The 17,096-nt window shown below is 43.0% G+C and overlaps 1 protein-coding gene across 18 annotated transcripts in view; it reads right to left on the reverse strand.

The window, feature by feature from the left end:
* Nucleotides 1-17,096, reverse strand: part of cadpsa (Ca2+-dependent activator protein for secretion a) — a 100,034-nt gene that overhangs the window by 26,339 nt on the left and 56,599 nt on the right. For 10 of the 18 annotated variants that reach the window (XM_035387579.1, XM_035387562.1, XM_035387575.1 and 7 more), the window contains 7 exons: nt 15,170-15,306; nt 14,631-14,818; nt 10,924-11,025; nt 10,526-10,589; nt 9,874-9,997; nt 7,407-7,475; nt 2,494-2,600 (listed from right to left, as the gene is read on the reverse strand). In XM_035387579.1, coding sequence (XP_035243470.1) covers nt 2,494-2,600; nt 7,407-7,475; nt 9,874-9,997; nt 10,526-10,589; nt 10,924-11,025; nt 14,631-14,818; nt 15,170-15,306 — 791 coding nt within the window. Of the gene's footprint in view, nt 1-2,493; nt 2,601-6,503; nt 6,537-7,406; nt 7,476-9,873; nt 9,998-10,525; nt 10,590-10,923; nt 11,026-14,630; nt 14,819-15,169; nt 15,307-17,096 lie in introns of all 18 variants that reach the window. The other 8 variants (XM_035387573.1, XM_035387571.1, XM_035387577.1 and 5 more) reach the window with 2 other exon arrangements.

Below are 17,096 nucleotides of genomic sequence, written 5' to 3' on the forward strand. Positions count from 1 at the left end.
GATGTAAATCCCCTTTATCGAAGATCGGTTTCGCATCTATAATCTCGATCTGCATGTCTACAAACCCGCGTATGCATTTTGATAGCGCAGTAAGATAGGACTGTATTGGATCAGCATCAAGCTCTTCATGTCTCATGCCATACATTCATTCATGGGCTAAACAGTTAAAATATTTTAAGATGTGCACAATATTTACTGAATATTTTTAAAATAATAATTTTTTAATATTTACATGTAGGATTGACAGGATTCGTTTGGTTCACGTTTTTGCCATATATGCCATATATTGGCATATATTCTCAATATTTTAGAATGGTCATGCAAAATACTGCCATCTGCACAGCTTATTTAGTTAGCTCTGTTAAAATTAATTGGCAAGAGAAAGAAGAGTCACTGTTACTTTGAACCTTTCATCATGCTACCCAGTTAAGCTGGTTGACAATTCAGTATTTAGCTAGCTACATCACTGTTCAGCAATGATCATATTTTTCAGTGCAGTGCTTAGTTTCTCTTTCTATGTTAAATTCATTCTAATCACCTTCCTTTTATATATCTACATGTTAGCTGTCATTTGTTTCTTCTCCTAAATAGGAAATCATAATTGTATTTGTAGGCCCATCCCATCTTTGCAACGTCCTTATTAGTTTCCAGCCACAGATTAACTGAGAACAGCAGTGCCTGCTCCTGCTTGCAAACAGACTGCCAGAAGAGTGTCTCTTGCACAGTGAAGTGGGAGCTACCAGCCGCAGTCTCAGTACAGAAACCATATGATGTGTTTCAGCGCTGAGAAGCAGTAAAATGTCCTCTCTTTGCAAGCTATCGCTTGCTTGTGTCCTGTAGTCCTCAGGACCCTTGTCTGTTACTCAGGGACATTAAATCCAATGATTTTATTTTGATAGAAAAACTTTTAAAAAACTTGATGCAACCAAATTGATTCCAAATTGATTTTATGTTACATGACTAATGTTTAATTGTGATATTCACAGGAACTAAATCACACCAGTTTGTGTGGGCTGTCCTAGTAAAATGTCTGCAGTTTGACCTGTGGTTTACCACACCTCAAGAAAAACAACATAATTTCAGGCATCATATCGCAGTTGCCATTCAAGCTATACTTTATTTTTCTGTCTAGTGAAAATTAAGTTCTGTGAAATACAAGATCATTGTTTAAGGATAAATACAGTATCCTGGCAGGCATATGCATATGTGTGATGTGAAAATAAATAGATCATTCTCACTACAGAGATACTGCTACATGGTGTGTCCACTGAATCAACACCATTACCCACCATTACTATGTTTTTAAAATGTATTTATTTATAGGCATTTATTCATTTGTGTATTGTCCTGTCATAAAGACACTTTCAGGGTAATTTCCTTGAACCGTAAGAGCTTATTCATTGTCCTTTCCCCAAAGTTTATATAAAATAATTATTGCTCTCCATTCTATCTGTAGTTTCAATATATATATTTTTAAAAACTACTAATATCTTTAATTATTATCAAATACTGGACTGCTCAACCTTGTTCCTGGAGAGCTATGTTTTCATTTCAACTCTAATTTGGCACACCTAATTCAATTAATTAGCCGCTCAATGAGCTCTCTAGCTATGGAATGAGGTGTGCTTTGTTAGGGTTGGAGTAAAAACCTACAGGACAGTAGATCTCCAGGAACAGGGTTGGGCGACCCTAATCTATCACATGCCATTCTCGGGTTTTATAAACTATAAATATTTCCATATTACAAAACTGAGGAATCCATATTTTTTATGAATCTCTTGCCTGCTGATGTGGCATGCCATTTACCCATAATATGTAATTGTGTTTCATTTCTTTGAGAACATGCCATTTTTAGGTTTTAAAGAAATGTTGTGATTATCTGAGATCAGTTCCCCCCTACAGTGATTCTTTAGAATCAGTTCCCCTCTACAATGATTCTCTGGGATCAGTTCCCCTCTATACTGATTCTCTGGGATCAGTTCCCCTCTACAGTGATTCCCTGGGATCAGTTCCCCTCTACAATCATTCTCTGGGATCAGTTCCCCTCCACAGTGATTCCCGGGGATCAGTTCCCCTCTACAGTGATTCCCTGGGATCAGTTCCCCTCTTCAGTGATTCCCTGGGATCAGTTCCCCTCTACACTGATTCCCTGGGGTCAGTTCCCCTCTACAGTGATTCTCCAAGCTAGACATATTTAGTGTCCCTCCTGTAGCTTACATAAAAGAGCACAAGACTTTCAGACTGCAGTATTATATGTACATTCCTTGGCAAAAAAGGGGTTTGTGCTAAAATGAATTCCATAATATATACATTGCATATATATTCAAAAGTATTGTAAAATAATATATATAAATACGGTATATATACAAATACAGGCAATTTCCTCATAGTAAAAACAACAGCGCTTTGGTAAGTTTTGATACAGCCAGTGCGTGGAGAGGACAGTGGCAGGAGGGAGCAGTGTGACTCGGGGGGAGAGCTCCCTGCACTCACCTCCGCATGGTGCTCCTCGTTCTGCTGCAGCACCTCGATGACCAGCTCGGCCAGGCGAATCGTGTCCTCCAGCTTTTTGGCAGGGGTGATTAAGCGCCCTACGTTCTCTGAAGCGGAAGGGAAGCGTTAATGAAGCAGAAAGGAGGCCTGCCTGTTCTGTGAACGTCTCAGCAGGTGCTAGTGCTCAGGATGGGGGTCTTGCCATTTTGCATGCACAGAAAACTTATCAAATATATATATGCTTTTAAATGAAAAGGTTAAAGGTGAGTGCTCCAGCTAAAATACAGATCTTTCTTTCCGGAAACAAGCAAGGTGCACATGTATCTTTGCTTGTCAAAGGTATCAAGCAACATTTGGAAGAGCAAAGATAGAGCTCATCCACTAAATGCAATATACAGAGAATATGGCAGGCATTACTATTATGTCTTTATCTGCATAAACTTTTAAAATCTACCCCACAATTAATTTGGCATGGGAAAGTTTTATCAGCATAACTTGCAGCATGCACAGTTTCATTAATCTAAGAGCTGGAGCACAGATTTCAGAAAGGGAATGCCATCTCCAAATCGAAGCGGTCAGTAACAAAGTATAAAGTTAAAGTATGTACAATGGGTCAAATTAAAAAGAAAACAACAAATGTTACAGTTATCATGCGACATGTGTTCAATGTGCAGCATTCATATCATTTTCTGCTGAAATCCGGACTCAGATGTTGCATACAGCATGTGAGACAGTATTAAACATGGTGGTCGCAAAAAAGGCTCTTAAATCTAACACATTTGCAGAAATGCCTCCTAAGTCTAACATATTTCTACCACTATGTGCTATAATTCTGAAAAAAATGATTTTTTTTTTAAAAGACAAGAGTTGTAAAAAGAGGTGGTAAGGATTTTAAACAAAATTAACTGAAATCAATGAGGAAATAAAATACTTTGCAAAAACATACTCTCAAACATCCTTTTCTTTTCTATCTGACTAAACACATGCCATTGGACAAAAGACAGGAACGGGAAACAATCATGTGATCATGTGACCAATGAGGTGCGGATGAGAGTGCAAAGGAAACACACACACCAATGAAATTGGGAAGAGGAACCAGGGGGACATCTTGTCCCCCATACTAAAATATTGACTGAGAAGGTATTTTATTCTCAAAAAAGTTGACAAAAGATGGGAATATAATATTCGCAATCAAACTATTTTCGTTCTTATAAAATATCCTGTCTGATTTATTTACAGGAAAAATTACATTAATTTACACTATATTGAACATTTTGTAAAGAGATTAATTTTGTGAACATACTATGGCTGTAAATCTACAATTTCCTTTCAGATGTATGGATTCAAAACCAATTTATTTGTACAGCACTGAACCACCTGCCTGCAAGATTATAGTGTATTCTACTGAGTTCAGTGCATCTTGCTCTGTGCATTTTGAGGTCAGATTTATCTATCTGTCTGTCTATCTATCTATCTATTTTGTGAACAGTTCCTAGTAATCTGGTGTAGCATCCTTGAGATTTTTACCTCAACCGATTGATTGTTAGGGGTGGGGGCACAAGTGCTGCATTGGGAGAGGATTATAGAAAAGTCCACTTGACACATCATATCAACACACCTTCTCAGCCAATAACACTGTACCACATTCACAGTGAACACCTGCTTTTTAAAAAATTCACATTAACCCTTTATCTTTTTTTAACATACAGATGTGCCCTAATCATCATACCCCAGTAATAAAGTCAAGTCTATGTAGATATTTTATTCAAAATATATAAATATATTTGTGTATTCAAAAAGTTAAAGGGTTAAAAACATGCAGGGCTTATTGCTTGTCTGCAGTATATCTCTAATGGAAAAACAGGTCTCTAATTATGCTTTTTAAAGATTGACAGGAGAAATGTGTGGTTGAGCTAAATCAGGTATTTCCTTAACTCATGACAGATGAGTCCAAAGAGAAGGCACATATTTTCCTGTGCTGCTGTAATTTGCCACATGTGCTGTTGGTATGACAGGCATCAGTGCATGTTTGAAATACCTGATTTAAGGCACATTTCATACACATCTAAGGCATATACATATATAGATTTATATATAATATATATGTGTGTGTGTGTGTGCGTGTATGTATGTATGTGTATATATACAGTGTGTGTGTGTATATATATATATATATATGAATTAATCTAAATATATTTGTGTATATGCACACACACTGTATTTATGTATACATATGTATGTGTGTGTGAGTGAAATTGCATGATAAGCTTTTGCTTGTGGGGGTCTGGGATGTGTGACTGGCTAGCAGCTCCTTAGGGTGGCGCGTAATTGGCGACTGCGTTGCCCTGGGTACGGGAGGGTTCATTCGGTTAGCGGTCAAGGGTTCATTGCTATTGACCGAATGTGAAAGCCGGTTATGAGATGTCTTCCTTTGACTCTACTCTACGCAAGCTCAGCTGTGGGCAGCGGTGCAGAAAGAATCAGGCTGGTGACACGTGTTTCGACTTCACTCTCCGCCATCGCAAGTGGAGATCGTGCGTGAACGCGGCTACAAGTAGTCCATTGGATATTCCATATTAGGGCGGGAACTGGACACGGACATGTTCAGCCCCGCAAATGTATATTTAAAAAAATAAATAAATGACTAAAACTGTTGCTTAAAGCTCATTTTTCTGACTGCAGGTGACTCTGCAGGTGACCCGATAGCGTCTTGGCGGGGTTTTTCAGTGGGGCAGGGGAAGGAGGTGCTCGTTGGCCCTCATTGGCTGTGCCTAGATTAGCATGCTCCTCAATATACTCTATCTGTATACATTTTACTTCCTAATTTTTTTTTTAAAACTTGTGCGCTGCTAACTGCAGCAGGAGTCTAATGGGCTGGGGAAGCGAAGGCCACACAGTAATGCATACCGTCCAATTAAAGCACAGCGTGTCTCTGCAGTACCACACGTATGTGCCGATAGCTTCACTCATTAAAAGGGAAAGTCGCGTTCTGGTAACTGCTCTCTAGAGCCTGCTCCGTTTCGGAGGCTGCCTGACTAGCAGGTCAGCTTTTCCTCCAAAGAGGTGATTTTCCCTAAATCCTTGCTTTATTTTACATTGGTTACAGATATGTGCATCGGATGTGTCCGTAAACTCAGCTGAAGGTATCTACACCAGGAAAACAATGGGGATAGTCAATCGCACTATTTAGTTCAGTTAGATGCCATGGCATTTTATATTGAGCATGGATTGAAGGATATAAAAGTAAATGCCCTGACACTGTCAGTTTATTTTCTATTTGATGGCAGACCAAGCTTGTGAAACAAGTTGTGGCAATGATGATAATAATACCTTATTATCATCGGTGAAGCAATCACACTTCACCTCTTTCCAGTGCATTAAAATGAACAAAATGATATTGCAATACAAATGGGATAATGCCATTGCACAGAATAATTGACTGGTAATAGTGTATTTGGTTCATCAAATAATCCAACAATTCAGTGAAAATTTTACTTATTCTTGTATTGCAATACATATTTGCATTTTAATACATTGGAGTTGTTGTAGGTGTATTCATTGAGAGAGTATCACTTTATTGGCAAACTCAATATATAATCGAGAATGTTTAGTTGCCTGAATATCATAAAACGGATTCTTTAATATGGTATACAAGATTTCATCAGAAACTGAATCCGGTTTGCAATAAAGACATACTACCTCAGCAAATTTATATGATGGGAATATTACAATACTTAAATAATTGATATAATTAAACTGCTGAACACGCCTACACACAGCGTCTGACAGCACAAGCTAACTCACGGCAGGTGCACCTCCATCTCTGGAGTGCAGTGCACGGGGGCAACATAACTTATTCGCAATGTTTATGCAGCGTTGCAGCAGCGGCATACTATACATCACTGCAGCAACATTGTGAACTGGTTATGGGTTAGCTGTGTCAGAGAAAAACACCAGGATGACGGTGCGTTCTAATGAGTTCAGGCTACAAGTCAGGTAGAGGGTATCACCTGGATCCTTCTGATCCTTCTGAGATTTCTCAACTTCAGAGAGAGAGAGAGAAAGAGAGAGGGAGGAGGAGAAAAGAGAGAGAGAGAAACAAGAGATATTCAGTATCCATGAGTGGGGAGAGTGTATGCGCTCTTAATGTGGGTGATGGGCCATCAACAGCCCCCTCCACACCCAGCCCTCCACCCTGCAACGGAATCTCCGCGGGACCCGCACAGAGGCAAAAAAAAGTGTCATTGTAAAGCCAGGCAATGGACATACATCGACAGGTCCGTACAGTCGAACAGATGTTGAGACGGTAGCTTGAACTGGAAAAACACAACGAAAAACAACAAACAAACAGAAAAACGAGCAAAACAAGATATACAGTACAAATAAAGGTTGAAAGGTAACAATCAAGACATATAAATGCTGTAAAGACAATAAGACTTATTCATGACTCGAATTGAAACGAGGACAAGAACTGGAAACACATAAAGACACAATATTCTCCTCCTCACGTCTCGCAGCTCCTGTAGCCTAAAGTCTCACTCCCAGAAAAATAGCACTGTCATATCTGCCGCGTTTTGTGGAGCAGTGACATGTGGTCAAACAACTGAGGGATACACAGAAGCAAAGTAAAAATGCATTCAAGTCACAGACATGAACAGTAACTTAAAAGCTTACAGATATTTCATGTTCGTCACAAACACATGGCCCACTCGTAAATCCTGAGTGTAGTCAACAAGAACTGGCTGAATCTCTCACACTGGGTTTCACAGACAAAAGCAACAGATAAAAGGGGGAAAACATTTTGAAGCAAGAAAGCAATATTTGTTGAGAGCTGTTTGGGGCATGTTTTCTGAAGGATGGGAACAGAAAAAAGTGAGGGAGTGAGAGACGGAGAGGATGAGGTAGGTACTCACGAATGGTTAAATCCATCACTTGAGACGCCAAGCAGAAGACAGGATGTTCATACATTTCTCTCTTTTTCCCTATAAAAGAGGATTTTGGCATGCAAGAGGCTCAGGTCAGAGATTAAAGGTCAGAGGAAAACTGCATGTCAGGTAAGCAGGAGATCTGCAGTGGCAGTATTAGTGTTTGGTGAGGAGCAGGTGAGGAGAGGAGAGCAGTAGGGGAAGTGTTAGTGACTGGTGAGGAGCAGGTAAGGAGAGGAGAGCAGCCGTTGGGGTGTTAGTGAGTGGAGAGGAGCAGGTAAGGAGAGGAGAGCAGCAGTGGGAGTGTTAGTGACAGGAGTGGAGCAGGTAAGGAGAGGAGAGCAGCAGTGGGGGTGTTAGTGACTGGTGAGGAGCAGGTACGCTGAGGAGAACAGCAGTGGGGGTGTTAGTGTTTGGTGAGGAGCAGGTAAGGAGAGGAGAGCAGCAGTGGGGGTGTTAGTGACAGGAGAAGAGCAGGTAAGGAGAAAAGAGCAGCAGTGGGGGTGTTAGTGTTTAGTGAGGAGCAGGTGAGGAGAGGAGAGCAGCAGTGGGGGTGTTAGGGCCTGAGAGGAGCAGGTAAGGAGAGGAGAGCAGTAAGGGAAGTGTTAGTGAGTGGAGAGGAGCAGGTAAGGAGAGGAGCAGGCTAGAGGTGGGGAGGGGTAGGGGTGAGCTGGAGCTGGATAGTTTGCTGGATGTTTGAGTGAAGGTGTCAGGGAGCTTTTGGTCGATTTGATTTAACCATTCAACATGTCCAAGGATCACTTTATGAGCGCTCGCTACAATGACAAACAAACAAAGAAACAAACAAATAAATAAATAAATAAATCCAAGTAAAAATGGTTTATTAGATTTGGCTCCAAGATACAAAAGGAGGAAGCCCTCAGTATTGACGCCCCCTGGTGTTTCTTTATACATACTGAAAGCAACAGGGAGCAGTCTGAGGAAGTACTGAGCATCTGTACCAATGCATGGCCGTGTATACTTATAGGTAAATGTTTATGTAAATATAGACACCCATAAGCCATGTACATGTGGGTGAAGCACAAATATAGATGGCAAACTCTGTCTGCCAGAAATGTCAGATAGTTTGAAACACAATTTGACAGGGCGATGAGAGTCACACTAAGTCTATGCCTATCAAAGCAAAGAGTGCACATGCAGTTGACAGATGCTGGCTAGCTTGAGCAGGCAGGCCCAGCATGTGTGGTGGTGTATTGGCTTGCTGGACACTTTTTGCACAAGGCTATAAATAAGTGAGGAAGCCAGTAAAAAAAAGTAGAGGAGAAAAGAGGAGAGACCAGGAGGAGAGTGTCAGGGATGTGAGAGGATGGAGTAGAAATCTGAACAGGAAAGGACTGGAAACAAAGAAACATAAAAAGAAAGCATTCGTCTCAAAAGTATTCCCACACCTGGAATTCACCAACGTGAAAGACGTCAGATCGGCAGGTGCCCACAGGGACAGAGGCACAGCAGAAACCCACATACAGTGTGAGATTCTTCAGGTTTCGGAATTGAATGCATTTTTACTTACACGTCGTCTACAGAGTGCGAGTCTGTCTGTGCCACGCGACCTACAGTACACTGCATTTAAAACACACCTGGAATAAAAGGCACAGTTTATGTCCAAACCTGACGCAGCGTTGCCTTTGCTTCGCACAGTCAGAGACACAGAGATCCGTTTCCCCACGTACAGTCAGGAGCCTGGCGCTATCTCGACGCAAACTTGAAATTGGCGTCTGCGACACTGGTGCCAATCACGCTGTTGATGGTCGTTAACCGCAGACAGTCGCACTGATTTCAGATTCGAGAGTCTGATGTCAGTACATACAATGTAACATAATTGTTTGTGGACGTTCATTGGTTTGATGACAATGTCTGGATTACTTAGACCTTTTATCACAAAGACTGATTAATTTTGATAGATTTTAGTAATTGAAAGATATCTTTCTGTGTATTTAAATATGCATTTAAATATAATTATATTTAAATGCAGTTATTCACTTTTGGTGCAATGACGGCTTTCTGAACTCTCCCCTACCACCTGGGAGGTGTGCAGTGATTGACCTGCAGGGGGCGCTGCGGTAAAGCACTGATTTTCAGAAGGCAGATTCAAAAGCAGAGTTCACAGGCATCTCCTTGCTGATTTCAAATGTAGTCTAATACTCATCAAGGAAAGCAGGGAAATATGCAGTGAGGAATTCTGGTCTCAAAGAGTTGTCAGACACTGTCACCAGCAACACAAGAATACAAAACACTAATAAACACTGATAAAGACTGGAGATGATTCTGTATCCCTGTAAAAAAAAATGCATTTAGTTATTAAATCAAAAAAGGGTTAATGCATGATAGCCAAAGCAATTTGCGCGTGGGTACATTCTATTTTCCTATGATGAAATGGCACCGAACGGTCCGAGCAATGCACGTGGTTTGTGGGGAAAGAAGTAACAGCTTTTACCTTCCACTTTGGCATACTCAGAGAGCCGCTGGTAGTTGACCAGTGCTGCTTGCTCCAGACATTTGCGGATCACAGCTTTGACGTCCTCTTGCGGAACAGGGGTTACTATATCTTTCATTAGGACCTGCGCACAGATTCACAAAATATGCACACACTTTCCAAGTTACTGTACCTGTTTGACCTGAAGTCCAATGCACTGGAATTCAGTTAGCTGTTTATATGTACAATGTACAACATATTTTATTTTGTCTCAAAAAAGAATAATCCTACGATTATGCAAAGTACAATTTACTGATGTGACCCAAAGAGAATTTAAAGAAATGCATGTGTGCAAAGCTTGTAGCCTTTGGAAAAATTCAGAGTGGGCATCTATGCTTCAGTGGTTTAAATAAAATGTCATCGCATTATATGGCTTTGGGCACATAAAAAAATGACATGAATATTTTATCTATAAATAACTAGAGGTAAGGGACATGAATTAATTCTTTTGAAATCTGAGTTACATGTCACCTACAATGCTCTTTTTTAAATTTGTGGACAAGCTTGTTGCGTACATTGTGGACAAGAACCCAGATATAAAGCAGATACTAAAATATATGGATCTATGCAAAACTGATAACAGCATATTATAGTACGAGTAAAAGTTACTTACCCTTTCTAGTAAAGATAAAGTGGCTTTTAATGCTCCTTCTGGACGACCAAATGGAAAACAGTACCTGGAAATTTAAGCCAAACCAAAACGCCGGGTTTTTATTACTCTTAATATAATGTGACAATATGTAAATTAATTATTATACCACGCGCAGTATTTTAAATAGTATTAACTTCAGAAAAAATTAAATAAATCAAAACCACCTTGCAATTTTTTTAGTTGAAATGTGTAGAAAGGGAAACTAAGCTACACAACTGTGTGACTAAATAACAATATATATAGTATATAAAATATATCCTACTGCGTGGAATAACGTGGCAGGCATAAAACATACGATAATGCAAGCGTTGAGCTGTTATTGTTCGAAGCGGTTATGCGGTGCGGGGGCCAGGACGCACCTGAAGTGCGTGATCTGATTCTCCAGAAGCACACGCAACCGCTCCTTGATCTCTTCGAAGCGCTCTTTCTCCTCCACGGTAACCGTGCCTATTCCGTCCGGCCTGAAAAGGACACGCACGCAACGTCAGCGGCACAGCCCCCCGGAGCACTGAGCAGGTCTGGGAGTAACAGAGGCAACGCAGCCGAGCCCCACGCTTTCAAGGTCAAAATCTGACACAGAGGAGTACATTACCAGTTACTCTTCACCCCAATAAAAATAGCAGACATTAAAGAGGTTTTGGTGGGTTAATGAACACAAATAATATATCTAGTAAATATATAATCAGCGTTTTGTGTCTGTTATATTCTATGTATATGGACACACAAAACTGATGGACAGCAGAACTCTGAAGTACACAGGACTGTAACAGTATTAACCTCCAAATCGATTTAAATGCAGAAATTCAGAAAGGAACATTCCAGGTTGCCTTTATTCTGAAGTACCGTGCCCCTTACAGTTTTATATCTACGATACAATGAAGGCCCATATGGACCAATTAGGCTTCCGGCAATTTCCATTTGTGTGACAGTAAAACCCGAGGGTTTTTTTGTAAAATGGAGGGTTAGAAGGTGAATAAGAATGATTGTCCATACAGCAGCAGAAACATATTGGAAGCCCTGATATATTCACACCTGCCCTCCAGAGGACCACAGACCAGGGAAACTGCAGGGTGGCCAGTGAGACAGGGAGGGGGTCCGGCCATTGAGTTCCTGTCCTTACGGTGTCTCTCTGTGCCATAAGCCCCTCTTTCAGCTGAGCAAACCCTGCCCTTACAACTGGAGCCCCTTCAGAAGGTAACTGCAGCCCCCCCTTTGCACCCTTCATAAAAGCCTGGGTCACAGGAGCACAAAAGCTCAAGCAAAGGGGGTTAATGGGCTGGCTCTACACACCACCCCCACGGTAAGCCAATCTCTACCTGAGGGCAGTCGGGGAGAGGGGGGGGCTGAATAATCAGAAATTACCACTGTGGTGCGTCTGCCACCTTTGTGCAGGAAGAGACGTCTTAAAATGCCAGGGACTGATCCCACTTAAGGAAAACTTGACAAAAAGATGACAACAGATGTATTGCTCTCATTTAATTAGAGAATGTCAGTCACGTACAAGCACCAGCATGTGCTCCACCTCAATGCACAATAGCTATATATGGCTACTTTAATAATGAATAAAAACACACAGTCAAAACATTAAAACTGCGGAGCCAATAAATAATGCTGCCGTCAATAAATAGCACTATGTAGTCAAAAAATAATACTACAGCCAAATGCTCGGCTTGGTAGCTTGGCTTCTATCAGACATCACATACAGCTAATATGAAAAATGAAAAACATTATAACTAATTGGTAAGACATGACATAAATACCCATGAAAAAGGCAGTCGTGGGTTGTGCCTTCATACTGTCAAAACCTCCAATGTTTTCCTTCAACATAATGTTCATAAATATTGTTTTTTTGCAGTTCCTCACAGGAGGTGTATGTGCATGGCACTGTGTGTGTGTGTGTGTGTGTGTGTGCTGAGAGATATCACTATGGCCTGAACAGTCTCTCTCTCTCTCTCTGCCTCTCACTCTCTCACCCAGCTGCAGAATGTGTCTCATCTGACACAACGCGTATCCTTCCCCTCTACCTTTCACGTCCTCACCCTGGCGCCTTCTCACTGTCCTTCACGGAGATGACATGTTCCGCAGCGCGACGAGAAACATGTCAGCTTTTTGTCACCGCGGTTAGCGTCGCTTATGTCAAACGTGCTCTGCTCACATCCGTCCACATTCAGCCATGTCACAAATGATAAAGCTGGATTGGGTTTTTGGTCATGTTCCATATATATGGAGGCGCTGGAGGTTTCAGTGTTTGAAAATTTCCCTTTGTGTGTGTGTGTGTGCGTGTGTGTGTGTGGCTGTGGAGTGTGTCTCGTGGTGGGGGTTAGGGGCCTGCAGAACAGAAATGGAATTTCTTCATTTCTGCTTCTGACACAGTGGTTATAAAAATGAATTTGAACATTTCACACTAATTAAAAACAACCTTTTTTTTCATTGAACACAATCTGTTCCAACTGAGCTTTGTTATTCCCAAACCCATACAACCCATCATGCATATTCATTTAAATTAGGTTTCATTTAATGCGCTGTGCTATGATAAAACATGTATATTTTTAATTTTTTTTTTAGTTTACCCGTGCAATTGAAGTAAGCGTGATTTTAAGGCCTGTAAAATATATATATATTTCTCATAACGTGCACCTTGTACCCGTTTGGTCGTTGGGTTATGGGATGCATCCGAGGTTAAAATTTGGCTAAAGAAGCGTTTTGCACTCGGCAGGGTTGCATTGGGAGCCCGGGCTGGGCTGGTAGCAGCAGGGCCTTGGACAGGGGCGGGAGAGTCCCGTTCCCCGTCCCCGTGACGGACTGTCATCCTGTCATGCCTGGACCTCCGGGCGCGCCCGCGCACCCGGTCCCCGCGTGTCCCCTCGCTGACTCGGAGCTACGCGCCTTCCTGTCTGACCTGATCATAACACGACGCGAGCGGACAGCCCACCTCAGCTCCGTCGCGGGCTGTCAGGGCGACGGGCGGCGGACCGTGACCTTCCTCCGTTCTGACACAGACAGATGGCTTGTTTGTTTCGCGAGGGAGGGGAGACGGCCATGTTTGGCGGAGCCACCAGCGGGAGTGACGTGGGGGGTGGGTGTTGTAACCAGTGCACTGAGGGGCCACATGCTGGGGGGAATCACACAGGTCACAGCGCTGTCTGTGTCTCATTTCCCTTTGTTGCTTCGTAGTGGGAGGGTGGAGGGGGGGGGGGGGGGCAGCTTACACTCTACATCTCAACTACTGTACCTTTTATTTACCATTCAAAACAAATGTGATCCAATTTTCAACAAACCTTTTGTTTGTCTCTGGCCTGACGAACAGAATGTGTCACTAAGCCACACGGCCATCGTTACGTTACAGTACTGTTTTCCCTTCCTTGGGTGTGAGCTGCAGCTATTTGACCGATAGCTCTGTCCTTTGTGTCACGGTGTCCCTTCCAATTACTACACAGCTGCAGTCTCTGGGGTCAGACCCTGGAAGTAAAGCAACAGAGCGGGATGCACCAGGAGCGGGCAGAGGCTCGGGAAGCTCTTACCTTTTGGACTCGGAGGAAGGCTGCGATTTGGAATCCTTTTTTTTTTTGGACTCCTTTTTTAGTTCCTTTTTGGAGAGGGATTGAGGCTCAGGGACTGAGGGGCTGGGGGTTCTGCCCCCCTCAGCCTCTGCCTGCTGCCCCCCAAGTAACTCTGGCAGTTTCTGACTTTTGGTTATGCATGCGGTGAGTGGAATTGACATTATGAGATTAAGCAAAAGAAGAAAAAAAAAAAGAAAAAAGAAAGAAGGAAAAAAGAAACAGAAGAAAAGTAAGGAACAGAACAAAAAAATCACACCTGACAGAAAAACAATGAGAAACAATAACAGATCTTTTTGTTCAACGGATGAGGAACAGAAAAGGTCATAAATTCAACACAATACAAAGCAAGGTTTTAAAGGAAACGATAAAGCGATGGGCGAAGATGAGACAAGCAGATTTCCCTTCTGATCGTACCCGTGCCGCGGCGACGGCTGAGTGGCCCGTTTCGACCGCATGGGGTCCCGTGTGCCGGGGTCTGCCGCGAGCAAGCGGGGGGCGGGGCTTACCTGTTTCCGTGGACGTGAGACGCGCAGAAGGCGAAGCTGTAGTGGAGCAGGGTGGGGTCTATCATGGCTCCGTTCTCCGCTCGCTCCAGCAGGTCGCTGAGGTAGCACAGGTGCCTGTGACAACCCCTCACCCCATTTCGGGCGCAGTACTCGTCCAGGACGAACACCTGGCCGGGACTGAACCAGCCCTGTTCGTACGAAAGGGGAAGGAGAATTAGCATGTGGTGCTTTGCTCTAATACAGGGGACTCTAATCACAATGTGTGCGGTACCGATCGGTTAAAGGGGACAGTTTAGTATAGGTTCACAATTGGCCCAGACATTTTTTGTGCAACCAAGAACATAATGTACGTAAAACTACCTAAGATATTCTTCATCACGCAGAAACTAACTGAGTAAATCCAGAACATACACTAAAAGTGAAATCCTCAGGTACAAAGGATTATAAAGCTAATGTAGAGTAGTGGTAAATTAAGTGGAATTTGGGAGCGGGGCGGGGGGTAGTCAGGCTCGGTCAAATCGCTAACGCGCTCTCCTCACCAAGCACGAGTACGAATCGTTGAGCCTGTGGTCCAGGGTGAGGCGCTGCACCATCTCGAAGAGCGAGGCGTGGTCAAAGCTGCACGGGTTCGCCGAGATGAACTCATCCATCCCATGCTTCTGCGCTCTGTCTGCATCTGTGCGGTCCGTGTGGCACATGGAAAAGGACACGGTGTGGAGAGGACACAGCGTCAGCGCGGGAAAGGGAGGGCTCGTCACAGGCATCTCTAAAAACCCAGCATGGTGGCTCTCAATGGAGAACGGCTGCTCTAACTCTGGCAGATAACGCAGAGTCACGGTTTCATTGTCAACTTGCATCTCAACAGAGACAACGGCGGTGGAACTTGAGTGAGGAACGATTTTGGGGATCCTTGAGTGCAGCACAATCAGCATGGACATGTCATTCCTGCATTCATGCATGAGGCATTGGGGGCATCGCATGTGGCTATTCCTGTCTTTCCTGCCAAAACCGGGCATCGTGTGTAGGTATAAGATATGCCCTGAGACAGAGGCGAGGGGGGTGGGGGGGGGCGGGTGGACAACGTAGTGGAACTCAATGGATTCTCTGTCACACTTGTACAATAGATTCTGCCATTCGCTGTTTGTGAATTTCATTCGTTTCCTGACAAATGATGAATTGCGTGCTGAAAGAAAAGAAAAAAGTTTAATTTTTTATTTTATTTTTTTTTTCCCTCCGACAGAAGGAGAGCAAATTTAGCCAAAAAGAGATGTCCCAGGATTAGGGAAAAAAAAGGATATTAGTTTGACGTTGCGCCTGCCCTGCTAATCATCTCAAAAGAGAAACAGAATTGACACAGTGAGGGTTACATTCTGCCGTTTCTGATGAATTAATAGCCCGAGTGCGTTCTCACTTCCCCATTCAGCGCAGCGCCTGCGGGCAGCGCCTCCTGGGGCCGCACTAATTAAGCCCACCCCGTGTGACTAAAACACGGCTCCCAAGCACTCAATGCGGTCTGGGAGTGGTCAAGAGGAGCCCCCTACCGCCGCACCTTTGTTCATTAAGGGCTAAATAAATTAAACAACAAATTTTCACTTTTCATTACAGTTAGTGGGCTCAGCCTTACATTGAGTCCTGCGCCCATAAGTCTGCACTTAATCCTCGCTGCGGCTACCGCCGGTTCTATTCTCACCCTAATGCCTCTTTCACTCTCCCGGTTTTAAAGCCCATATTGGATACCGGCCTCCATTTGTCTGAGCCATTTTAAGCTGAGGCTAAACAAATACGCATGTATTATGATAAGTGGAATAATCCCAATGAAATCAAGTTAACGAAGCTAAAGCAAACAAGTATTAAAATGTATTTTCTTAAAAGACTAATTGGCATGCTGGTGCTGAAATTCTCTCTCTCTCTCGTTCCCAATGTTGGAATGTTGTAATAAGCGGTCCATACAATAAAAGCTTAAAAATAATCTAAAGCAATTTGCAATGATGTGGCGTGTATGAGATGGAAGCACAAATAAAAAGGTGACCGTGTCCCTTGCACTCAGTTAAACGTGAGCTTGTCATGTCTGTTTGATGTTAGCAGAATGAAAGAGGGGGTTTGGACAGTAACAGACAATGACACTAGTCAGCCCTGTCTACTGAAAGGACGAAAAGAAATGACAATGATTGATGGCTGCTATTCATTTATAGATCTCTTGCTAGGAGAGTCTGGAGTGGAACATTTGGTGCTGTCTCTCTAGCACATGATTTTTTGAAGGACTAGTTTGCCCTCTGTCACAGGGGCGGATGGAGAGAGTGGGAGTCCTGGGCCTTGCTCTGGGCACCACATGCTACAAGCAGGACCTGACACGGCAGGTCTCCTTTCACACAGAGAAAGAGAGGGAGGATGAAACGGGAGGGCAAAAAGAGCGGGAGAGAGGAAATAAATGGAGAGAGACAGGGAGTCCGAGAGTGAAAGAGGGAG

Source organism: Anguilla anguilla, chromosome 13 (genome assembly GCF_013347855.1).
Source record: "Anguilla anguilla isolate fAngAng1 chromosome 13, fAngAng1.pri, whole genome shotgun sequence".
NCBI classification, from domain to species: Eukaryota; Metazoa; Chordata; class Actinopteri; order Anguilliformes; family Anguillidae; genus Anguilla; species Anguilla anguilla.